Raw genomic sequence first — 26,958 nt, forward strand, 5'->3', positions numbered from 1 at the left:
TAGATTTGGGAGAAGAGGGCAGCTAAAGTTTAAAGCCAAGTAGTGAACACTTGACGTTATATCTGAAGTTATCATGAAACTGAGAATGTTTACACATTGAAATTTGTGAAACACGGATAATGTTTACACAACATAAGAAATCTCGGTGCAGGAATCACAAGAATTTGAACCAGAACATTTTTTTATTTCATTGCCATCCTCACAGGTTTCATCTTAAATACACAAACAAAATCCAAACTGTGATACAGAATGCATTCAGGGACAGAGTCAATCATTCAGGAGGGGGAGGGCCGTGTGAGGTTTATGGGCATCAGGATGTTTTTACTTCTGGGCGGGCATGATGCTGTCGATGGACTGGCCCTTCTCCAGCGTCTTCTCCATCTCCACCATCAGCCTGACGCCATCCACCACCATCTGCACCAGCTCCACCTCGGAGAAGCCCAGCCTGTCGGCGTTGGAGATGTCGAACACTCCGCCCACAGCGGCTGTGTCCACGCCACCTGAGGGGCAAGACAATACATGTTATTACCCGAGCTGATCCAAAGACTACAACGATGCCGAGAAGTGGGCTGAATGTCAGTCAATATGACATGCAGACTACACTTTAGCAGGAGATGCGTTTGTAATGGTTTGAAAAATATAGATTTTGGAGTTGAGACACTATATACTATTGAACAAATATGAAAGATGTACAAACCGGTTCCACGCTTCTGGAGCCTCAGCTTCTTGAGAATATCCTCAAACTTGGCATTTTTGCTCAAGTTGGGCAGCTTCACGTGCACACCGGCACGCAGACCGGTGCCCAGGTTGGATGGGCAGGTGAGGACGTAGCCCAGGTGCTCGTTCCACATGAATTCATGTTTCCTCTCCTTGAACAGGGTCTCAATCTGAACACAAGAACCAGGATGATTAGGTATTTTTAAAGATCAAGGCTGTATCAAATGCAGAACCATTTACACAAAACAGACTTCCGCTACAGATAAACTTTGCATTTCCTGCCAACCTTGGTGAGTCCGGTGCAGAAGCGGTTGAACACTTCCTTCATGTTGCCACCTTTCTGCATGGAGATAACACGCAGATGGTCCTCCTCATTCACCCACACAAGGAAGGTCTTGTTGTCGTTGTGCCTGAAAAGAAAAATATTTACATTCTTTAGTTTTGATCTTAAATTAGATTTCAGCAAACTAAAAACACAAGGTTGTGAGACAAGAATATTTGTAGGTCTCACCAGATGCCCCTGGCGTCGGGCCAGTCACGGCCCATTCCGGAGGCCAGCAGCAGAGGAGACACTGGCTTGTCAAACAGGAAGTGGTCGTCGATGAGCTGCTGCTGCTCAGCATCTGACATGTTCTTCAGGGCGTAGTACTTCCCCTGCAGGTCTCCACTCAGAGAGTCCAGAGCTGCAGAGGGGGAGATGAATGAACATTAATGGTGCGCATTTGGAGCGGTCATGTACTGTATTCTGTTATTCCTCCTGCTACCACTAGAGGGAACCCCCTGCCACACAAATGACGACCAGCAGCATCATCTGACTTCAGTAAGCATCACGGGTTTAGGCCTCAACCCTCTACTCTAATGCAGCTTATGCAACAGAATCATCCTGTCTCCATCTGTCAGCGACTCAGGACAGGAGCCGAGTTCCTGCACAGTCAAAAACATGTTTGAGTGTCCTCTTACCCTCGATGGAGAGCTGCTCCACAGCACGCCTCTCTCCTCGGCTGCAGTGAGGTGGCAGGCAGAAGCCACGGACGCTGCGGCCTGTTCGCACGCGAGAGCTCAGGACGTAGTCCGAGTCAAGGTCGTCACCGCCCTGAGGAGGACACGCACACACGTTAGCTTCTCTGCAGTGTTGCAGTCGGCCATTTTACCTGAGCAAAGGGCTGCGGTACCTTCAGGTTATCTGGGTTGATGTCAGTCTTGTGCTTGTCTGAGGGCTTGTAGCCTCCATGCCTGTCCTCGATGACGGGGTCCAGCAGCTCCTTGAAGACCTCGTATGTCTCCTCGTCTCCGGCGACGCAGCCCACAGTCATGATGAAGGGGTGGCCTACACACACACAAGGTGAAAAGGTCACAACGGAGACAGGACAGGAAGACACACTGACCAACATCCTCACTACCTCAATGTGCTCTCTGGATGGGACTGCATTACTGTACCAGGATTATCAACTCCTGTCTGAATGACACCATCTATGGTGAAGCCGTTGGGTGTAGCCCGCTCTCTCAGCTCCTTGTAGATGTCCAAGGTTAAGACCTTGGCCATGTGGTTGTTATGCTGACTGAGGTCTGGATACTCATCCTCAGCTGAAAGCCTCTTCAGCGTCAGCTTGGCCATATTGTCACAACTAAACATAAACACAGTCTAAAAAGGTGAGCAGAGGCACCTGCTACACTGACCAGGGTCATCTGAATACTCTGAAAAACACTTCAGATGTTACAATTAAATACACACTGCAAACTGTAGGTGACAAAACAGTTAAAGCAGAAGTGGATTATCAGCCGCCCTGCATACATTATGTAACCCTGCTAATCTTTAACGTTTGCTATAAAACTGCGTAATGTGATAATGGTGGCCCATTTAGAGGATGACTACAAGGTTTCTGAATATTTCAGCCCCCCTTCATATGTTTCTAAATGTTGGTCACAGTTTATCCCCTTGGCAAGGTCACAGTACAGAAAGGCGTAAGCACAGAGCCGCTGCGGCCATTAAACGCGATCGCTGAGGCGGAACAGATGGCTGTTCTCGCCGAAAAGCCTCTTTGGTTTTTACCTGGGTTATCAATCCCAGTCTGAATGACATCATCCAGAGTAAATCCGCTGGGCGTCTCTTTGCTCCTCAGATTCTCGTACATGGCAGGAGTCAGGATCTTGGCCATATGATTGTTGTGTTTGCTGAGGTCAGGATACTCCTGATCCGAAGCGTATTTCATCTTCATCGTGTTGTGCGTGTTACCGAAAGGCATGGTTGCTCCCTGGGCGGAGGATGGAGGGAAGAGACGATGAAAAGCAGCGAAATGAAACTGAATGTAGAGCGTGCACAGTCAGCATCGACAGTTTGTACGGAGATTATCATTCATGTTACATTGTAGCTCAAATGACAATGAAATATCCTACAGTGAACACGGTGTCCTGAAGGCGTTTTAGCAGGTGCAGAAATGTGCATCACACAAACCCTATGAAACATATTTTGCATCGTAGAATGTAATATTATTGTATTACAGTGACTCTAACAGATTAAATAAATCCTTGCATTAAAAATACGACATATTCATTGGGCCGAGATAATCTCTCTCCACCGCCCAGATATCAATTAATCGGTTAAAATCTCCAATAATCCGCCTGTGTGACGGAATTTCGCGTTTATTTCAATAAATTGCCTACCTGCTGTCGAATTTGAGGACTAGAACTAGTACCAGTGGAGACAAAGATCCCAATTGTTCCAAACGAGGAGCTCACAAACGAACAGTAGCGTCCCAGCAGATCTCCGCTCAGAATGATGATTTCAGATGGTCATTTATAGGACACCGTCTCTCCTCCCATTGGTGGGTATTTGTAGTCCATTCATTTAATTGGACGCGCTCTGTGTGAAGTAGGAAATCCTTCTTGCATGCACAGATTAAACCCATAATTTATTTTGTGCCATAAAGTGTAATTTGCAAATGAATTGTTCTGACCCAGCGTTTATTTTCTATAAAACGAATCACCTGTTATTTCACCATGCTCCAGAAGTACGTGGAACTCTAGGAAATCTTCCGTCAAGAGACGCCATGATTATTTATCTAGATCTAATTCACAGCCATAGTAACAGGCTACATTTCACAAACAAATGTATTTTACATTCAAATAAATAAAACAGATGATATTAAAGATGTGTTTAAAAGATATGTTCTATTTTGAGATTGAGCAGTATCAGAAAAATCAAATTAAAAAAGGGATTCTTTTTCAAAATAAAATAGGTAAATAAATACAATTGATGAAGATAAATTAATTGTTTCTATATTAATTAAGAGCAATATTAACTAAGAAAGCCTAACAACGTTGGTTGCTCAATGTTGATACGTACATGTTCATAACAATAATCCTGTAATTTAACTGAAATACAATTCTAAATAAAAAACCTTAACTTGCTACCTGTTTTGTTTTTTTTACAGTGTGATACTTATATTCGATATATTTAGATATTTAATATAGTGGTTTATTTTTCACGCTACAACATAAACATGGTTTAATTATTATTTACAAAAGGCACCTTTAGTAAACAAGTTTTCTTTTTTTTTGTACCTTTGTGTGTACCTAGCAGAAAAAAATGTGCTGCGTCTGGAGGTAAAAAGTAGATTTACAAATCATCTGGACTTCCTCTTTGAATTTACTTTGTCCGCAAAGTGAATTTACAAATCCGTGAAGTCATTGCAGCATCCGGTTGTGTCTCGTCAACTTCCTCTGAAAACAACACCACGTGTGTGCAGGGAATGAATGGTTTCTGACAGCCTTTCCACATCTACATTCAAAGTCATTAAGACCTACCGTTTACTGAGCAACGGTTGTGTTCGTTTAAAACTGCAGAGCACGCGGGTTCTGAAGAAGGTACGTTGAGGGTCCGCCAACGGTTCTGAACGAAGTTAACCGTTAGGTGAGCTAACGTTAGCATGCTAGCTTGTTAGCCAGTTATACCAACGTTTGACGTCAAAGCCACAATTCTGTTAACTTAGAAGTCGTTCACTGTAAATGAGTGCTTACAGATATTCTGCACTGTGACCCTGCTGTATGCTTGAAGCTAGCAACTGTGTTAATTTCTTTAAAAAATGGGAGTTAAAGTTATGTATTTAGCTGCTTTAAAATGGGAACCAATTATTTCATGTTAAGGTTCCTAACACTGCAATAACCACTAACGTTTGCGTCCGTTGGGATAACCTATCGCTAAATTAGCTAACGGTTAGCTTAGTTAACGTTACAGAAAAGCTACAAACCCAAAAGTATGTCTCCTTGGTTTACTGAGGCAACACGAGTCCTCAACTAACCCAAACTAATTAACTGACTTACCCAAACACAAGCATCTAACTTAACCCGAAACATTTACCCGAAACAGCAATATGTTACAGAAAAAAATATTTAAAGGAAAAAACATTTTCGACACAAACCCTAAGGAACATTACAACTGTAAGAATATTAATTAATTAATCTCACTTACATCTTCTCCATATTGTTCGACATTTCTTGTCTTTCGTGAAGCAGCCAAAAGTGAATCCCAGCTTCTCTCTCTGAAGTGTAGCTTTGAAATGAAAGAAACGTTATTCTTCAGTTTGAAATATGCAGTTTTTAAATAAAGTAATAACGGTAGGTGCACGTGATGCTTTTATTTAAAAATCAATACAGACAAATAGCTGTTACCATGACAACAATAACTGTGAACTGACTCATGTAAAGTGAATTTGACTGAAGAAAAACAGAAATACATTGATTAGACAGTTTTTTATATCTAATATCATGTCTGTATAGTTTGGCATCTCATTTTAAGTTTATTAGTATTTTAGTGCAAAACAAAATACATGGTAAGAAAAAATGAAAGTAAAAAAGCCTACACATGGGTAGAAAATACTATATAAAACATGTACAATATATCTGTTCCACAAACAGAGTGACATATAACATACATTACGTACTGTCATAACAGAAACTATCTTAATATCAAGAACCCTTATTTGAGCTACAAAAACGTAACATTTGTTTTACCTTAAGAATTCACATTTATTTAAATATTGCTGTAGGGTTATTAATACTGTGGTCTTTACTTTTATATCCAAAGACAATGTTTCCCAGGCATGTATGTTACCCTATATTGCTAGTATATTGCAGCTCAACCTGCTATGTTTTACTTTATGATCTCTGTCTTTACAAATATTTAGATTTCATTTTATTTTATCATATTTTATTCTCAAATGGGGCAACTGTTTAGAAATCCAGTTCCCCAGTTGGGATGAATAAAGAGTCTGATTCAGATCAATGCTAGTTTTCCATGTAGACTTTTGAATAAAGCATTTTTCTCCTTCTTCCCTTTTGTAGGTACGGTTCTCACCATGAGTTTTGTGGAGTACTCGGATTGCATTCAGGATGGGGACGTCGCCATCGTGTACCTGGGCCATGAATCCATGACGCCAGTGAAGGTGAAACGGGGCTCCCAAACACAAACGCGTTATGGGGTCATTCGCCACTCCACAGACCTGATCGGTCAGCGGTACGGGTCAAAGGTCACCTGCAGCAAAGGTGGCTGGGTGTACGTGCTTCACCCCACACCTGAGCTGTGGACCGTCAACCTGCCGCACCGCACACAGATTCTCTACACCACCGACATCGCCACCATCACCATGATGCTGGAGCTGAAGCCGGGGAGTGTGGTCTGCGAGTCAGGTGAGGGTTACTGAACATTAAAAACAGCCATATTGGAAAATACCTCTTAAGTAAGGATTAGGTCTAGAAAAATGATCAAATAGTTGAGTAATGCGAGAACCTGGCCTCATCTAAGGTGAATGGGTTTAACTCGCAATTGTTTTTATGTGTTTACTCGAAAAGCAAGTGTTCGATGCTTTCACCGAATTTACATTACACTTAAAAATTATTACAAGATAGTCCACAATGACCGGCCATTTTTTTTTTTTAAGAGAACAAGATGGCCAAATGGCAAATAGCCACAAATACTGCATGTCTCTCAATAGTAAAACAATTGTTAAGTTAGATTACTGATCTAGAAACAAATGATGGAAAATAACAGAAATCTGTTTTTAAAATACCAATAAAACAATATCAAATATAGTACGTTTCTTATTCAAAAACGTTATTAGAATCAGATAAAAAAATAACAATAAAAAGGATCAAATATTATTTACATTTTAACAAAAAACTGTGTTAATGTTAGAATTAAGCTTTGGTCTATATATTTGGGTTTAGTTGCCCTGTATACCATTCTGATAACATCATCTAAATAAAGTTTTTAATACAGCTTTAATTATGTTGTGCTATTTTTCATACATGAAGCATCTGTATTCTTCTACACCCCTTCTTCCATATGGAGAATGTGTTATTTAGCTTTACTGCAGGCTTTATTTAATTATATTAAAGCCTTAAATCTGTACCATTGCAGCTTTAAGAAGCGCCTGGTTTTATTCTAGCTGTTCACACCTTTTTGAGTCTGATGTTTTTTTCCACAGAGCCTCAGCTGTTGAAATTACACATCATGTGATGGCTCACAGATGTGCCTAACACAATTATGTAACACAATATGTGTTGACATTGTCGCCTTTTGTCTCGCCTTCAGCTCCTTGGTCTATTTCCATTTCCTTCTTATTTTTTACAATGCTATCACTCTGTGTGCTGGTGTGTTTTTCGGCCTATCTGCAGTCTCATCCAGTCCAAGGGCAGCGGGTGGGGGATGGGCAAGGATGTTAATATGTGCGGTGGTGCAGTGCTCCATCATGTTTTAGTGCTGGCAGCCCTGCGCATGTCAGTTCATTGATTGTACTTAGAGGAAACAGTGTGTGTGTGTGTGTGTGTGTGTGTGTATGTGTGTGTGTGTTTGTGTGCGTGGTTGGTCAGGTCTCTTGGGCGATGAATGAGCTCAAATAGAAATCTGTTAAGTCAGCAACAGGGCTGCACTGTCTGCATTGGTATCACATTACTCTCAACCTCTTAATGCATATTTAACACTGGCATTATATTAAAACCATGACTTTGCATGTCTTATCGCATTTTAATTCAGACGAGTCATGGTTTGAATATCAGGTAAAAGACCCGGTTTATTAAATACTGAATGCAGCATTTTATTAGCTGCACACTTGAGTATTGTTATAAGTCGATGAGGCGCTAATCAGCATTTTATACGACACAGTGGTGACTCATAATGTTCAGGCTGAAAGTCTTTAAGCAGTACGTGCTCTCCTGTGGAGGACTTTCTGTCAGGGAGCTGTATAAACATGCAGCGATTAGAGGTGATACATTTGTCGGTGGTTCTGCCTACAAGCCGAGCATTTCCTGAAGGAGCATTCAGTCATGGAGAGGAGTCACCTTGGCAGAGTGTTTTAAGCAAACTATTTACTTATTTTTTACCTGTATCAGAGCTTCAGTATACTCAGTAAATACTCATTGTAAGTCAAGGGCTTGTGAGTCATTGTATTAAAGAGCACATTATGCTTATTTTTCATATTAGTATTTTGTCCCTCTACTGTGACATGTCTCCATGCTTTAATGTTCAAAAAGCTCTTTAATTTTCTCATACTGCTGCAGACATGGTCTGCATTGAACTCCTTTGTTTACTTCCAGAACATAATGACATCACTATGTAACGCTCGTGCTTCTATTGGCTAGCGCTCCGACACATTGTATGTGATGGGTTAAGGGGCCGGACATCTCTAAGCTGTTGACCAAGGGTGAAAAGAGGTGCTGCAGCACCTCTTTTCACCCTCTGTCTGAAACCAGAGCCCAGTCTGCTCTGATTGGTTAGCTGGCCGGCTCTTTTGTGATTGGTCAACCGCTTAGAGATGTCCTGCCCATGTTAGAACCCTAGCCAATCGCAGCGCGAGTGTTTCAAAGTGATGTTACTGAAGTAAACAAAGGAATCCAATCCAAGTGTTTCAGACAAGGGGGGGGGGGGAGGTGTGGGAGAGAAACTCCCTTTGGATTGAACATAGGGATTTTGGCCTTTGCAGACCATTTCATTGCACAAAAACCTATATAACACATAACAGGAAAGAGGAAGTAGGGCCTTTTTAAAATGCACCGTACAAATACATGCACATTCATCACGGTTATTTCATAGCAGCAAACAGACACACACAAAAATTGCCATAAGACTCAAACATTAAGGGGTTTACTGAAGTATACAGAGACAGAAGTGGGTTAATTATTGGAGAACTTTACTCTTTACTTTCCAAAATGCCTGTAGCGACTTTGAGTTCTTTGACCTCAGGCTTGGTTTTTTGCGTCTCGTCTAGGGAAAACACCACGATAGTATCTGAAAGTACTGTAGGAGTTGACCTACAATTGAATAGGCCAGCAGTCCCCCTCCCCCACAACCGCCACCATCTTCTTCTTCTTCTCCCTTGTACAGTAGCTTCCCACAGACTTGACGTCTTGTCCTGTGAGCAGATTAGAAATGCTGATATGAGTCACGGGTTGCCATGACCCTTTGCATCAAAGCAAATCTCTGTTTTGTGTGCAGAAAAACAAAATTCTGCATCAAATTGAGTAACAGTCTACTTTTCAGTACACTTAAAACGAAAGAGAGTTTAGCGTGTGTGTATTATTGATGAAGAGCTGACAGCCGCATTAACCACCAGCTCTTTCAGCAGACACACGTCTAAGGCGGGGGTCAAACAAAGTAACATTTCCTCTTCATGACAACCAGAAACACACGTGGTTAGTTACCACTTCTCCATTTCATGAACCAAATGCACATAGCACGACTGAGTGTCAGACAATACTGATGCAAAGATAGAGCTGCAGGTTGCTAAAAGTGTCTTATTGAGAGAGGTTGTCAGGGACATACAACAGGGAAACTCTTCTAATCAGTGTGTAGTTTGCTTTATAATTCTGGCATTTGCGTTTATTTTTCAGAAAACACAAGTGTCGTTCATATATAAAGAATATCTTGCTGAACAAACATGGTAGTATAAAACAGCTTTATTCGCCACAGTGTTAATTGGAGAAATCCTATAGAATTGTCCTTGAGGAAACCAGTGTGATGTTCCTGGTTGGCCTAAATAATAAACAGATCCAGCTTTGGGAGTGCAGACTGATTATAAGCAGTCCTGATTTAGAGGAAAATTTGACTTTAACCAAGACTCTCCTGTTCAGTGTATTCATTGATCTCCAGTTTCACACAACAAGAATTTGTCTTTCCCCAAAAGTTATTGTATATCTGAAAAAAGCCAACTCTGGGACAAAAGTTTAAAGCATGTGCTCTATAAACACATGTCAATGGTATGTACACTTCTCTGACATGATTTTACACAAAACTGCTGATGAGTGTATTTCTGCTGGACTTGGCAATGTGCTTGGATGTAAAATGAAGCTGTCAGCAGGCTGGCCTGAGGTCCAGAGTCGAGTTCTGATTGATCGTCTGTTTAATGCGGATCGAGTTCAGATTGGTTTTGAGATCTGGGCTCGCCCATCAAGTCTGCTGGAGACACACAACCACTTCCTCTCAACAGTAAACTGTATTAGCAGAAGCACAATGTGAGGCTGCAGTTTGTAGTGCAGTTGTGTTAAACAGCCTTTTAAATGTATCATGTTCCTGTAATGCCACATATGGATGAAATGGCTTAAAATGTTTGCACTGAGATTGAATGCTGCAGGAGTTATTAGTGCTGAAACGTAACCGCAAAAAACTGCTTTTTTTTATATTAAATGTGACGATTAAAAACCAACCTTTCTCTATAGGTTTTTCTTAATAAATGTAGAAAATGCATGATGCAGTTCGTCAAATGGACCACACTAACTCTTAATGCATTTGGCATTAAGTTAGAGAAAAATATATAGTGTGATACAGTGTATATATTGAATTTGTTTGGGTCTTATCCATTGATTTAATATACCAAAAATGGATTACATTTGCAGTAAAAGTGAAGAAAAAGTCTACAATTTTTCCACCAGATTCCATGAAAAGGCTATCACGTGTATTTTGAAAAATGTGAAAGATAACAACATGTTCTTTGAGGTAACAATGCTATCCATTACATACATCGGAAAAAACACAACATCAGAAGTTGAGTACAGACCTTAAAACAGTCAACAAATCAGATTCATGTATCAAATTGCATCGTATACAATACATTTTTGAAGGATACAACATAAAGTCGAGTCAGGGCAGACAATCAGCACAGTTAGTCCTTCATGTGAATGATAAAACATCGTTTAAATCACCAATGATGTAATTCAAACCAAAAGTCTTATCTGAGAGATATACAGTTGAGGCCTAAATTATTAGCCACCCAGGAGTTATGGAACATTCTCCTAAAATTCTTCCCAATGTTTCCAGCATTGATATAATCAAACATTCACCACTGCTATTTAGTAGCTTTTGGTATATTTTGGAAAATAAAATACGTTTTTAGGCTTGCTTTATATCAAATATAGTGAAAAATGGGTTGGTCAAAAATATTAGCCCCCAGGCCATTAATAGTCAATAGTGTACCCTTTCTGAGCCACAACTGACAACAACCTCAATTGCGTGGTTTCCGAGCATGGACATTCACTTTGAGCACCCGCCACAGATTCTCAATAGGATTAAGATCTGGGCTATGTGCAGGCCACTCCAGCACCTTGGTTTTGGTGTCCTTTAGGAACTGTTGGACCAATTTTGATGTGTGCCTTAGGTCATTGTCTTGTTGGAAGACCCAGCGACGACCTAAGCGAAGACTAAGAGCAGATTTTTTCATATTATCCCTCAAAATGTCAACATAATTTTTATTTTTCATGATGCCCTGTGCCTGAGACTGCAAAACAGCCCCACAGCATGATGTGTTCTTAGGGTTGAAGGCCTCTCCCTTTCTTCGCCAAACATAAGCAACATCCATGTGCCCAAACAGTTCCAGTTTAGTCTCATCAGACCAAAGCACAGACTTACAAAACTCATCTTTACCTTTCAAATGTTCACTGGCAAACCTCAGTCTGGCTCTGATGTGCCACTCTTTGAGTAAAGGGGTTCTTCTGGGACGATGGCCCTGAACCCCACCACGACGAAGAGCCCTCACAACTGTGTTCCTTGAAACATCAACTTCAGAAGAGGCCAGGTCAGCAACAATCATCTTGGCAGATGTCCGGGGATTCTTGCTGACATCTCTGACTATTTTCCTCTCCAGAGTTCTTGAAATCTTGCGCTTTCGACCACGCCTAGGTTTGTTTCTTACAGAATTTGTCTCCTTGTACTTCGCAATGATGCAACGTACAGCAGTTCTAGACACTGTGAAGCGCTTGGAAATAGCAGTATAGCCTTCCCCCTTATCATGAGCCTCCACTATCTTCTTTCTGAGCTCAAGACTGATTTCCTTTGTCTTTGGCATGGTGAGTAGGAGTAGTAGTATAGTCCCTCTCAATAAGGTATTCAAGTGCCTGTTTCTTGGAGTCCTTTTATGCTGATTGAATGCTCAGGTGTGGCTTGAAAGCCGATTGATTGATTAGGTGTGGTTTGAAAGCCGATTGATTGATTAGGTGTGGTTTGAAAGCCGATTGATTGATTAGGTGTGGTTTGAAAGCTGATTGATTGATTAGGTGTGTTTTGAAAGCAAAAATTCACATGGGGGCTAATATTTTTGACCAACCCATTTTTCACTATATTTGATATAAAGCAAGCCTAAAAACATATTATATTTTCCAAAATGTACCAAAAGCTACTAAATAGCACTGGTGAATGTTTGATTATATCAAGTTTTATCAATGCTGGAAACATTGGGAAGAATTTTAGGAAGATGTTCCATAACTCCTGGGGGGGCTAATCATTTAGGCCTCAACTGTAAATGCTCTCTCTGCTGCCGTGGTTTTGTAACGTACTGTACAGCTGCTTCCGTTATTATCTGCATATCTACATCTGAGTGACCCAATTCCTTCGCTTTACTACATCCATCCACAGTCTACGCATTTATCCATGTTTCCATCCGGATTAGAAGTGTGAGGTTTTAGCATTTCGAAGTGCTGCTGTGGGGTAAACATTGCCCTCTTTGTCGCCCAGCCGAACAAAGGCCAGCGGTGATGTAATGCCAGGAGAAAGAAAGAAGGGGGGGGGGGGGGGGGGGGGGGGGGGCTTGTCTGATGTACCCTCAATGCTTCAATCCTCCCCTCTGCTTTAACTGCAGCACACATAGCCGGTCTTGTTACCTCTAGTACAATCCCATTTTATTGTAATTAATGCACAAGGAGGACTGTGAATTATTTTCTTGGTTAATTGCATTATAAAATGTACATGTTCTTCCCTCTAGTGCTTCAATCTTCTAGCTTCTTTGTCAAACACTACAGAGCCCAATTTAATTTACTGTTCAAGAAGAAACATATATTCACATTTCAGAGGCTGGAGCCACAGAGTTACATATTTGATCTTAACCAATGATTTTATATGATTCATAGATTATGAAATCCCTTCTCAGCTCAGGAAGCACAATATTTGTTATAGGTTAAATATGTGTTAAAATATAATTTTGAATGAAGTATTGTGAAGCTACAGAGATATATTGTTGATTTGTATACATTTACTATTTTTGACTTAATTGTGTTTTTCTACTCGTGAACAATGGCTGATGTCTTCTATAACAAGAATTTTGTTCCTATTTGTGATCATTAATCCACTTGTATGTATCTATCTGCATCACTTCAGCAACCTCCTGCATGTTAGCAAGATGGCTGCAGCACAAAGAGGTTACACTCAGAAATGTAGCATCCACTTATCAGCAGAGTGGAGAGGAGCAGTGTGAAAGTGTGCATGTGCCTTTGTGTGCATGTGTGTGTTGCAGGAACAGCTGTGAGCTCATTGTGTAGACTGTCTCAGAACAGAGGGAAGCTCTGAGCGTCATTTCTGAGACAAAACAAGATGTACGTTTGAGGTTTTTCTGAGATCTCACAGCGTTGTGTTTGTATCAGAGTTCCCGTTAGCCGGTAATTACCGGACTATGACCGGTAAAATATACTGAAGACCGGCAAATCTAAATCTCTCCGGTCAAAATGTCCGGTCAAAATAATTTCCCCTTTAGCGCAATACCGCTTCAGTTGCGCCACTTATGTGACAGACAAGAATAGTAAATTCTAATGTCTAACACTTAATGTGGAGAAAGAGATGTCCTGTATGGTTTGATTGTGCGTTGATCTGTTGGTAATGGCTCGGGGTTCCGGTGGGAACAAATGCATAATGCTGCGCTATACTTTGTGGCCTCACCCGGTTCTGAATAGCGACGCTTATTGTTTTAGGTGTCTTTTAATAAGCAGGTAGTCATATCATTAGCTAGAACTAGCTAGATCTGATCGATATGGACATAAACGCGAGTGAAGTCTAATCTGACGGGAGAGAGAGATCAGCTGCTGCTGACGAGTCGACATGCAGCTCTGCATGATCACCTGCAGCGGTGAGCGGAACAAAACACACACTTCAGGTTAGAATATCACACGTAGCTATTTTAATTACCTCTCAAACTACCTAAACTAGTTATAGATATGTTTAGTTTTACTGTCAGGTCCTTACTGATCCGCGAGCTGCATGATATTGGCGGGCTGTCAGGAGAGGGAGAGAGCACTCCGTTTTTTATTCCCGTGTTATTGTAAATTACTGTACACTTTTGAATAATGTAGTTAATCTATAATTAGTTTGTTTAATATCGAATTATATCAATTTGTTTTAAAGCTCAATAAATAACAAAGAAGACCTTTGACCGGCACTTTTCTACTTTTGTCCGGAAGATTTCAACTTTAACGGACATTTTGACCGGCGAAAAAATATTCTAACGGGAACTCTGGTTTGTATCTGAGCAGAGTTGCACCTTTCTATGTGGTTTGAAGACCAGATTTATAGTGATGGGAGCTAAATGTGATGGTGCAGTGTGTTCATTTTCACAGTTTAGATGCAACAAAATGCCCAAAAGACATCCAAAAATGATGCATGTGTCACTGGTGCTTTATTTGTCCTGATGAAGAACATGCTTGTAGCAACGATGTGGTGGATGGTATAATCTCAAATGTGTTCAAATGAAATGTTGCTGCAGCTGGAGAACTGGGTCATGTATAATACAGCTTTGATCTTAACCCTTTGATAGCCACATTCAGAATGGTTCTAGAAAACACCTGAAACAAAATCAGCTGCTCTGTTTTATTTTTTTTAAATTGGACACAACCCATAATGTTCATTTTTTTGCCCTCCCCTATTCTAATATTCTACCTTGATATTATTTGAATGATACAAAGGCAGTATTTTAATGTTTAATTGGCAGTGTTTATGTTTATACATGTCAGTAATTGTTATTTTAAGATTAGGATAAAATACAGATGGATATAAATCATTTTAGAGCCGTAACTAACAGTTAGTTCTCCTTATAAACCAAAATGTTGAATATTTTCTCAATTAATTGGGTTATAAAATAAAATGGTTGTGTTTTCCCCAATCCTCTCAGTCGGTACAGAGCCCAAAGATTTATGATTTAATATCAAAGAAGAAAATAATAACGTCTTAAAAGCTGGCACCACAGAGTTTAAATAATGTATGTCAGCAAACAATTTCAAATAAGTACATTTATAAAAAATAAAAATGGATAGTGGCCATTAATAAATGTTGCTATAAATGCACCAGAGTTTTAAGCCCTTTGTTTTGAATTGTTTGAAATCAAAGTGTATCAGTCTCCCCTGTCTTCATCCTCCCTGTTTGTGTTTGTGTTTCAGGGACGGGCAGCGGCTCCCTCTCCCACGCCATCCTGAGAACCATCGCCCCCACAGGACACCTGCACACCGTGGAGTTCCACCAGCAGCGATCGGAGAAGGTGTTGGAGGAGTTCAAGGAGCACCGCGTGGATCACCTGGTCACCGTCAGGAACCAGGACGCGTGCAAAGACGGGTTCGGCGTGACGGGGGTGGCGGACGCCGTCTTCCTGGACATCCCCAGCCCCTGGGAGGCCGTGAGACACGCCAAGACTGCGATGAAGAAACACGGTAAGGCTCGTACATGGCATGTGTCCTTTATACGAGTACTCAAACAATGGAGTCTTTCAAGATCAAACAGACTTCCTCCTTTTCCTGAGTTTGTGTTTATACCAAGAAAGAAAGAAAAGTGTTTCTTGGAGCAGAGAAAACGCCCAATTTACAAACAAATTAAACATAACATTTTGATTTAAATGGTATATAAATTCTTCTATATGAATAAATAATTACTTGCAATCTGTAACACTGCATACTTTTCACATTTTGTAAAGGAATTTAATATCAATCATTCAATTTCGTTTTATGTCTTTGCCCCAATATCTTAAATTACACATTTGTCTAAGAGGGCTTTTCACCCACTACGGCAAACCACTCCCTCTGTCCTTAGACCCTTGCAGCGTACTAGGATAAACACCCAAAAAGACACCCATCATCTAAAGTGGGGGGGAAAATGAAGAGGCCGCAGGGAGAGCAACGTCATTCTCTATTGATGGATTAAATAAAAACATCCTCATTGGCTTCTTTTATTAATTAACAATTTAAGGTCATTGGTCAGTTTTACAATTGGCTTGAGAAGCTGATCTCAAGCTGATGGTAAAAAACCCACCTTCATGATAATATTTTCCCCGTGTGAACTAAAACAACAACGTGCATGCCAAGAACCTTTGGCAATGACAGTGGAAGAAACAACTTTGATGTCTCGAAGGGACTTATTGCCTTTTGCCCTACTACAGTTTGATTTGATGTTCGCCAAAAACTGATGTCGTCATAGGTGTGTATTTGTCAGCTGTTAGTATTTATTTAGATAGTAACTCTGGTCACAACCTTCGGTCCACCCAGGGATGTTATCAGCCCAAACTCTAGTAAAAATAATTTAACATGGAGTATTTTTTATGAGGACGTTTAGCTAAGCAGCAAATGTTAAACGGCTTCCATAACTTTACCTGAAAAATCACCCAAGCCTGTTTGTAAAAATACCTCAATGTCAGTCAGAGTTATTGTCTTTTAATACTTTTTCAGAGATGATGGTAAAGCCACAAACATTCTTTCAGGATTCGTTGTGAGTTGATTAAAAGACATGAAAGCTGCAGGACAACAAGGTAAAAGTGCATATCCAGGTTATGCCATACCAACTCACCAAGCCCTCCCAATTATTGTAATATATCATTTGTTATCTGGTTTTGCATCTTTACAAAGTATTTGATGTCCCACCATATTTCCACACTCAAAATGCCACTATATTTATATATTCAGAGCGTTTTCCAGGAACCATCACCCGACTTTTCTGTGACTCGTCCTGACACAGCAGGAACATGACTGGGCACATTTTAAAAATACCAGACAGTGACTTTATTTCCCCCGCGGCCGCGTCGAACCATCGATCAGAGCCAACACAGCTCTTATTAACTTTGTCCTTGTGCATGTCTTTGTGTGTGTGTGTGTGTCTTGTGTGTTGGTGTTTGTTCTCAGTCACAGAAGGAACTCATGTTAGTGTTTCTGTGGCAACCAGAAGCTGCAGCATGTCTGGACAGGTTGGCAGGTTAATGAGGTGGTCAGAAGGAAATCCAAAGTTGATATTCTATAGGTTCAACAAATAACCAGTTAATGATTCTCGCGATCGTTTTTTAAGGGTCAATAAACCAAGTATGTTCATTTTTTTTTTTTTTTTTTATCATGATGAAAAATGCAAAAATAATGACTAAAGAAGGTCCAGTTGTGTATAGTATACAGAGTACATTCAAAAAGGATATCACAAGATTTGCAAAAATGTGCGTTAATGCTATGCATCTTGTGTTTTACCTTGTCTTTATTGCTTGTTAAGGAAGAACTTTTCCCGACACCAATGTTTTCCCAGACTATTAATAGATTTGTCCCCCATATACCCTACTGGATGAATATATATATTTATTTTTTTAGTCAATATTAGCGATGGCTTTTTGTGATGCGCTACCATGTCTTAATGAATACAAATAGTGCATGCTGACTTTTTTAGACAGAAAAGTCAGGGACTGTTAAGATGCACAGGATCAGTGAATTATGATTGCATGCTCATGTTCCTGAGACAAATAAATGCAGCATGATTTTAAACAGTAAGCCTCAATATGAAGAGGAATGCTGCTCTCCCTCCTCCTCTCTGAATCCCTTTTATGGTGCCACTGCTACATATTCCTTTCATGAGCTGTTGACCCTCACATGCACACACACACACACTCACACAGATACAGATAAATAGAGTGCAGCCATTGTCGAAGCAGTCCCATGACCATACAGGGTTATGCTGCAGGGAGAGAGAGCTGGTGAATGTGGCTCCATAAGGAAATGCTTGGTTTACTTTCTCACTGGATGTTTTCTCTGGAGAACCAGGGGCATGTTGAGCACCAATGCCCCCAAAAACCTTTTTTTTTTTTGAAACACCAAAATGAAGCAAAAGCTCTGAGGTGTTGAGCACCACCTAACAGGCAGCTACTCGGTGTATTAGCAGATTAGCTGTTTGCAGAGTAGCAACGACAAGTGGCAAGACGTATCACCCGCAGCCCGAATTCATTCGTACATTTTTCTGCACAAACAGATTTGCACTCAGGCTCAAGGAAAAAAAAGTAGTTGGCTGCAGTGGAGAGCATGTAAGAGCTGTAACTCTAAGATGTTTTGGCCTGCAGCCCTGCCTGGACTGGGATAAAGATCCTGACTAACCCTCCCTCCCTGCTCACTCTAAGACTCTTTTATTAGGAAACTATAAAGCAAACATGTCCCCATGAACTCAAACAATTAACAACCCGATAAGGGAATCATAGGTTTCACTCATGTATAGAATCTATTCATGCACGTAAGGTTGATATTTAGGGTTATTAATACCCGCCCTTGTATAATCATCTACCAGACCCCTCCCTGTGGGTTCAGTTGTTAGGAGAGGTGTGTTTATGGCGGTCTCAAGGAGAAACGCTGCTCCTGTTAGCTAAAGGAACGTCTGCTATCTACAACAACCCCGAATAGTAGTGTTTGTCAGACACAATGGACCCTTCAACGAGGCTGCCCTCTGCAGACGTGTTCTTTATTTCAGTCACTAACTCAGCATGGGGGTTTTTGGAATATGAAGTTTCCCATTATTTCAGTTTCTCTCGCATTATTCCTTCAGATTATTCCCCTCCAAAGTGTGAGCTAAGCTTTAATGAGCAGAATGAAGGAAACAGACACAGTCGTGGCTTGGAAGCAGTAGAAAAGCAGGATTTGAATACTAATGGCTGTCCTCTCTTGGTGGTGCCTTGAATACAGAGCAGGATTTCTTTAAGGACTACTTTAAAGTGCACTTGAAAATATACTAAATGCGTTTGAAATCAAATGTTTGTGTTTATACCACAAATTAAGAATTTCTCAAACCATATACAACCAACAATCATGCAAAAAAATAAATATCTATACATCAAATATATTTTTTAATGGAAATGTGAAAACCATGTGAAAGGTGAAACCTTTAGTGATGAACATACAGAGAATAATGAGCTGAATCATTGACTTTATGGACCTTTTTTATGTGAGTTTAAGCTCTTTATTTATCTGTCTGTCTGCAAAAGTACTGTCCTGGCTCATTCCCAAAGTCTCATAGTGTTGATTTATTAGGAAAGAAAACCTGCACCTACTCGGCAGCAAATAGCTGAAAGGCAGGAACTAGGGTGGGATTGTGAGTCCACATTATCCACTTAATAAATATGTAATTTCAATAATTTTGGACCATTATTATTATTACCATATGTGTGTACAAAAAATGAACTAAAAGATGTTATAAATGAACAACACCGAAAACAGCTCAAAGATAAAACTAAAGAAGTCCACTGGAGACAAACCAGAACCGTTAGATCTGGGAGAAGTTGTTTTATTTATTTTGATGTTCTCCATACGGTTTTATATTCATTCGGCTTAGGTCAAACTCAATTTCATCGCGGGCCACATTCGCATAAAGGTTGCACTCAAAGGGCCGGTTTGTAACTAATATAATATATATATATATATATAAAAGAATGTATTATATTACATTATTGCCTCTGAATTGGATTATTATCGGATAGGATAATAATGAACTACGTCTGAAAGCAGAAGTCCAGGGCAAATAATTGCAAGTCTCTTCAAGGTGCATGTCACAAACGAGATGCATTGTGGGACATGTAGTTTATGGGCAACCTGCTTCTGTAAAGTGGGCATGTAACCGTATAATAAACGTATTATATTCTTTGCAAGCTCTTGCGGGGCCACATAAAATGAAGTCGCGGGCCGGATTTGGCCCCCGGGCCTTGAGTTTGAGACCCCTGGCTTAGGTTGTGTTTATAAGGCCTTATAATGGTAGAGAAAACTCTGGCTGCTGATGAAAATCGAGCATTAAAATACCAGATATAACTGCACAGGGGCTGGTGGAGAAGAAAAACGTGCAAAAGAGAGGGAATATTGTACTCGTATTTATAACATCAAAACACACCTAATAAATGACCATGTTGATTTGTAACTGGATGTGTAAATAAGTCCACAATGTCAACCTAAAAGTTGATGATATGTGAATGTTGTGCTTACAATTAGTTTCCACTAGTACTAAGGTTAGATCATGCAGGTTAAGGACAACAATTTTATTATTCAGCAAATTCCCTTCTTGCTGATATTTTGATAATTCTATCAATGTGCTGCAGTTAAAAAAGGATCATTCAAATACAATAATTGTATTACATGAAATAGTTGACTTGCACGGAATTCATGATACTACACTTGTTTGAAGAGCACTTATCTAAACTAGGTTACAAAGTGCTTCACAGAATACATGAGAATTACACCAAACAAATGAAAAGTAACAAAACTAAACATAGTTGCAATGAGAAGAACTAATAAATAGTGCTGAGCAAGGCTAAGCTAAACATCTTAGACTGCAGAAAACACAACATTATTTCTCAGCGCTTTAGATTAAGAGTATACAATGTATATACAATCATTGCGTTTCGTTAAAGCCTCCCTTCTCCAGCTGCACGGTTCAGAGTCACATTCTTCGCTCTTCAGGTCAGCCGGTGGAAAGTGTCCTTGGCTTATTGCTCGTACCTCCTGCTGCGAAATCTCTGCAGGGTTTCATTTAGAGATGAAAGGCCTCCTCAAAGAAGTGATCTGAGTTTATTACAGCGCCGGTTCATCTCCTGATGATCCACAAACTGCAGCCCGTCAGGTCTCAGACCGGTCTGTTTTGAAATGTTCTTTCGTATATAAGATAAACACATAATAGTAGTAGTATCACAAGTTTCCCTGGAGTAGACTGGATGTCTCCTGAGTCCATATTGAGTTTAAACATCTCGTTTAGATTATTTATCTTGTCCATGGCTGTTTTTTTTAAGCTTAATTCTTACAAGCAAAAACAATGACAACTCCTTCTGCCATCTTCCTTTTTGAGATGTTTAACTCTATGTTGCACAATAAAGGATGCAAAGATGGTAAAAAGTGTTATCTTTTTGAGTATTTTTATGCGTAAAGCATTTGTTTAATTCCACACCCTAAGAGAATAAGGCGTGTTTTAAGAGCGTCACTGAGAGTTATTTACAACTGTTGGCAATTCCTGTTTCTATGACCGTCTCTGTTCCTGGTTTACATCAGTCTGGTTTTGTGGACAACCAGGAGACCGAAAGTTAGTGCTTCTGGTTTTTGTAAGTTTTGAAAGCAGATGATTTTAAAGTAAACATCGCAGGTCAGTATGTTTATCATCAGCTGAAGAAATCATTTCCTTCAGGCAGTTGAAATGTTCTTGGTATTTTCACAGATTTCTCACACTAAAAGATACCTGCCAAAAATACCAGACATGGTTTGTAACAGTGAAGTGCCACCAACCTATTTATTCTCTGTGGCCTTGACCCGAAAATGTGGAGAACAAGTTGACCGATTGTTTTGCCAATTTGCTTCCATGAAGAAACGCTACCAGCAGCTCATTGGGTCTTCAATTGCTCTTGTATAGTTTTTTCTACTTTTAAAAACACCCCCTTTCTTGTTTAAGTCTTATTCCCTCTTCTTTTTTTTTACCTTCTCGATTCATCTGGATTTATTTACTGTTAACTAAATCTGAAATGCATGCTCTCTTTTGCTCCAATTGTATACCTCCAATGGTTAGACAGAGTTTCAGTGGTGATAAAACTGACCTTTAGTCTCTAGTGAGGCCTAACATTTGCATGGAAAAGAAGAGTTTGTGCACAAAAGAAGGTAAAGAAGACGTATTTGTCACTGATCTTCTGATGAATTTTTAAGGAACAAGCTGTTAAACCCCTGTCCTCTCTCTCTTCTCTGCAGGAGGCCGGGTGTGTTCGTTCTCTCCATGCATCGAGCAGGTTCAGAAGACGTGCGAGGCGTTTTCCGATCAGGGTTTCGAGGACATCAGCTCCATAGAGGTCCTGCTGAGGGTCCACGACGTGCGGACAGTCTACTTGCCGCTGCCGGACTTCGGCCCGGACCCCTCTGCTCAGATTCAGCCCGACTCCACCATAACACCGCCTCAAAACCACGCCTCCATCGCCATTAAGACCACCATCCCGCCCAGAGATGTACAAGGGCACACAGGGTACCTCACCTTCGCTACCAAACCCAGGACCTAATTATAATTTATTTACACCACAAGTACACAGGATGTATTTTATAATCTGGTCGCTGTGCTTCGCTCTAATGTGCTTTCATGTACATTAATGAGGCGGTGATAATCCAGCGGAGGCACCAGGCTCCTTCAGGTCCGGCTGGCACTGCAGCAGCGAGAGGATTTACACTTTGTGTTACATCATTTCATCCTCACCGTCACTTGGCACCAGGTTTGTTGCTTGCATCAAGCATGAGTGAATCCATTTCCTTTGAGAAGAGTGGACTATGCTTAATGTCTCCACTTTTTATAAAACAATTCATTTTTAATCTTTCATTTGTTGGGGGACAACATGTTCTTTCTCCATTTTGTGCACTTTTGTATTCAAGTAAATACAATAAATGTGTAAAAAGATTCTCGTTTTCCTTTAACTTATTTTTACTGCTTTCGATGCAACAATATAAAGTGGCCCTATCATGCTATTTTTAGGCAATAGCATAGGTCTCAGATATATACAAATATATAAAAAACATGTGAAGTGTTTTGCTCAAAATACCAAACCCATTCTAGCCATGCCTCATATCCCTCTATTTCACTTCCCGTTTCAAAAGTGCTGATTTTGGGGTATAAAGCTGTAAAAAAGAAAAAAGGAGGGGTCTGAGCTCATGCGGGACCCGGCAGCTACTGTCTAAACTAAATACTGCCGTGATGAAACGCCATATCAAGGATTATTTCTGAAACAGTATGGAGCTCAAAGGCTTTCTCTCTTGCCGGTTATACACGAGAGAAAGCCAAGGTGAGTTCCTTTTTATTTCCTGCTTCTTCACACACATGCTCTCTCCAGTACAGGTTAGCTCTGAGTGTTAGCGATGCTAATGTAAACATGCACCGACAATATTACGTCCAAAACAGTCGGGCATTGTTTCTGATAGCAACGTTTCTGATAGCAACGTTTCTGATAGTGCCGTGGGTTCACATTTCCGATATTACGTCATATCGGACACAAATCTGGATCAGCTCCGTTGTAGCCCCGTTTTTAGGGTACGGAGGAAAAGAGAGGGTTTTATTTTCTGACGCTGCGTGAGTTCCCCGACACACCGGGGACACATATTTATGTATAAAAGACATCAAAAAGTGCATTTTGCATGATAGGTCCCCTTTAAGCCAGAGGTGAAATCACTATACCAGCTGATGATGTGTTGAAGTGCTTAAGAGCAAGACATAAAGCAGCCACAAGATCAATCAGAAATAAAAGAAGAAAAAAGGCTCCATGACCTAGAACTTTATCTTTCAAGATAACCCAGAGAAAATCCCCAAAATGAGCAAGAAAACAACAGTTAAGGGCCAAATACAGACTCTATAAACTGGCACACATAACATTCAGACGCACATAAATACCAAAAATGTAGAAACACAAGATATCTTATCTCCAACTTTAATCCAACTACAGTGACAATTTGAAGTCTTTGAAACACTTTTATTTTATTAAACCTTTTTACACTTTGACGTGTTTGATGTTCCATGCAAGTGTCTCCCTTCTCTGAAGCCCAAACAAGGCAGCAACATGTGTTCAGTGACACGGGAGCTTCTTCTTTTCACACCTTACAGATTACTAAAACCAAAACTGACTGACTGTACCGTCTCATCGTGAGCTTTTCCATTTCCCCTCTCTTCGATTAAAAAAAGAGATCCAGTGCACAGGAAATCATCACTGCTGTATTCAGTTTCAGATGTATGGGGTCTCATCCATCTTTCTTTCCTAAGCTTCCCTGGTTTTTATCAGTGTTTAACATTTCATTTTGCAATTTCTTTTATCTGATCATATCTTATTAAATCAGTTTTTTCTTCCTCCAACCTGACTGCTGCTGCTGCTGTTATTAGTCTAAACCTCCTGCTGCATTCAGAGTCTGTCGGGACATTACGGGCCTGTTAACGGTTTAATCTGTGGGGCTTACCGCGGGTTATAAAAAGCTCTGGGGTTGTTTCAGTCTGCTGTGTTGGACAGGTTGTTTCCGAGTGTGTGTGAGGAAGAGCAGCTTCAACTTCTGTACAAAAAAACAATCAAAGCCTCTTTTTACGTTCAAAATATCACTAATATCTACTGGGTAGAAGTTGCAAAATCAACTAGAGATTTTGACAGCCGAAAATGTCCTTTCACTTGAAGTAGGATTGGCAATATATCATGATATGAGACTATACTTCACCTTAAATTATCGTAATATGGCCATAAAGTGCCTTTTCCTGGTGTTAAAGGCTGCATTACAGTAAAGTCATCTGATTTTGAGACTTGGAAGACTTTTCTACTTGTTTCTTTGTTTGCCTTTACCAACTTAGCCATTTTTACCACTTAACTGAAGATGATATCATACATGCATTTGTTATTAATTAATACAAGTACCAATAGTCAACCCTATATCAATATCAATGTTGCAATACCAATATCGAGGTAGTAGATTAGAAATATCATATTTCATTTTCTCCATATCGACCAGCTTGAACTTGAAGTTGTTTTGGATCATAGTTTAGAAATTAAAAACAGTGGAGGAGGTTCATTTAAATAACTTAATGAATGTCTTTTGAGTTTTATGATGTGTGTTTGCATCAGCAAGGTCTGTGGTGTGTGTGTGTGCAGGAAGTGAGTAACGCTCCCTGTCGAGTAGGAGGGTGTTGTGATTAAATCTTCACATTCATCTTTCTGTTGTGTTGACAGAGAAAAGGTTAACTGAGTTTTACAGATGATTCAGTTTGTAAAGTTAGGAAGGATTTTAAAGGGGAAATATTCTGCTCATTTTCAGGTTCATAATGTATTTTGTCCCTCTACTGTGACATGTTTCCATGCTTTAATGTTCAAAAAGCTCTTTATTTTTCTCATACTGTCTGTGCTGCAGCACCTCTTTTCACCCTCTGTCTGAAGCCAGAGCCCAGTCTGCTCTAATTGGTTAGCTGGTTGGCTCTGTTGTGATTGGTCAACCTCTTAGAGATGTCCCACCCCTTAACCCATCACATACAATGTGTTGGAGCGCTAGCCAACAGAAGCACAAGCGTTACATAGTGATGCCACTATGTTCAGGAAGTAAACAAAGGAATCCAATGGAGGCGTTTTGGGCATGCACAAAAACGTATATAACACACTACAGGATAGGGACATTTCCAAAAAAGCACAATAGGGCCTCTTTAAATGATTTTGTAAAGGTTTAACACCAGAGCATTACCAAAACAAAATTCCTCTCGACTCTAGGGACAGTTTTAGCGATCGACAAAAAATTAAGAAACTTCATATTCATTCTGATGAAAAATATCTCGAGCATTTTTCAAGAGTTTGTAATAATAAATAAATGGATGGCTGCACCAGGAGAGATGCATCCTAAAAACCACATTTACTGTCGAATGATGGAATGCATTTGGAGATAAAGCTGCCTACACTGTCTGCTCTTCATGGAGATAAAGATGGCGTCACATGTGACCTTTAATCACCACTAGTCGGCTGGTGTTATCCAAGCCTCCATTAAACAAATACGAGCTTCTCTGGTGCGCTTCCATGACTGAGTCATGTAATTGAGTGAAAGCTGGAGTAACGCCGAGCGCTCAGAGCATCGTCCTGCAGCAGCAGCAGCAGCAGCAGCAGCAGGCGGAGGGGCCTAATCTGCAGAGGCCCAGGCCAGGAATAGCAGCTCTGATCTGGAAATCCTGACGTGTAATCAGCTTGTCTTCTGCCCTCCTGAGCCCAGCGCTGAAACATCCTGGCCTGAAGCATCGGCGTGAGAGAGGAGGGAGAGCATGCGACAAAATGGAGGCACGCGACACGATCACAGCGAGAGGGCGTGTCAGGCTGTGAAAACAAGAACTCTGTGCTCAGTGAGCAAGAAGAAAAACCTCGGCTATTTTTATCTGACAGAGGAGAGGGCACTGATCCTAAGTGGTTAAAGAAGAGACATTAATGCTGTCTCTTTAGCTGCTAAATGTGTCTTACAGATGAACGGTTAATATGCTACTGACAACACTGGTGTCACCGATTACACCGCCATTTTAGAAAGAAGAGATATTGTCGATGATGCTCTGTGTGCTTACTACGAGCTTTTTAACATTGGTTTACTTTAACTGCAGTGCTTTCTTTCCGGCATTGCGTTGTCATCAATCTCTCCTTCCTCTTTACCCCTTTGTACCAAAAGTTAACAGATTATCTCATTAACTGAATCTGAAATGGTTTCTAAAAATATTTCTTTATACATCCAAATATACTTTGACACTAATCCTATGCTTTCTTTGCCCATGATGACCCGTGATAATTAAAGCTCTGTCGTTCTTCTAGTTATCGTAACATGCTTTGCAAAATTAGTATTTTCATTTGACAAACATATCAACTAATATTCTTTTATTCAAAATAACTTTCTATGTACTAACTACAGTGACATCACTAGGTAACTTGCACTTGCGCTTCTATTGGCTAGTGCTTCATCACTCAGTACTTGATAGGCTAAGGGGCGGGACATCTCTAAGCCGTCGTCCAATCGCAACAGTCAGCCAGCGGACCAATCGGAGCATTCAAAAGTTGTTTTAATTAAATAAGAGGAAACAAAATCATTTTATGTTTAAGATAAGACACTAATTCAAGGTTTAACATCAACAATAATGTAAATCGCACAATCTCTTAGCAAAGATAGTTTTTAATGTCGTTTTTTGTGTCAAATTAGCAAAATTCCTGTTTGTTTATTGTGTAGAACCCTGTCAGGAGT

At 40.3% G+C, this 26,958-nt stretch overlaps 2 protein-coding genes across 3 annotated transcripts; one reads left to right on the forward strand and one right to left on the reverse strand.

The window, feature by feature from the left end:
• Positions 1-163: 163 nt before the first annotated feature.
• Positions 164-3,524, reverse strand: ckba (creatine kinase, brain a). Its single transcript, XM_034112957.1, has 8 exons — positions 3,379-3,524; positions 2,768-2,969; positions 1,890-2,044; positions 1,678-1,810; positions 1,229-1,400; positions 1,004-1,127; positions 698-887; positions 164-500 (listed from the first exon to the last, which is right to left on the reverse strand). The coding sequence occupies exons 2-8, from the start codon at positions 2,958-2,960 to the stop codon at positions 322-324; spliced, it is 1,146 nt and encodes a 381-aa protein (XP_033968848.1). The 5' UTR covers positions 2,961-2,969; positions 3,379-3,524; the 3' UTR covers positions 164-321.
• Positions 3,525-4,381: 857 nt separating this feature from the next.
• Positions 4,382-22,640, forward strand: trmt61a (tRNA methyltransferase 61A). 2 transcript variants are annotated; one of them, XM_034113083.1, is made up of 4 exons: positions 4,382-4,581; positions 6,058-6,402; positions 15,397-15,663; positions 21,949-22,640. In XM_034113083.1, the coding sequence occupies exons 2-4, from the start codon at positions 6,072-6,074 to the stop codon at positions 22,248-22,250; spliced, it is 900 nt and encodes a 299-aa protein (XP_033968974.1). In that variant the 5' UTR covers positions 4,382-4,581; positions 6,058-6,071; the 3' UTR covers positions 22,251-22,640. The 2 variants fall into 2 exon arrangements, with proteins under 2 accessions (XP_033968974.1, XP_033969056.1); XM_034113165.1 differs by having other exon boundaries at positions 4,419-4,627.
• The last annotated feature ends 4,318 nt before the right edge of the window (positions 22,641-26,958 follow it).

The sequence above is a fragment of the Trematomus bernacchii genome, unplaced genomic scaffold (assembly GCF_902827165.1).
Source record: "Trematomus bernacchii unplaced genomic scaffold, fTreBer1.1, whole genome shotgun sequence".
In the NCBI taxonomy this organism is placed as follows: Eukaryota; Metazoa; Chordata; class Actinopteri; order Perciformes; family Nototheniidae; genus Trematomus; species Trematomus bernacchii.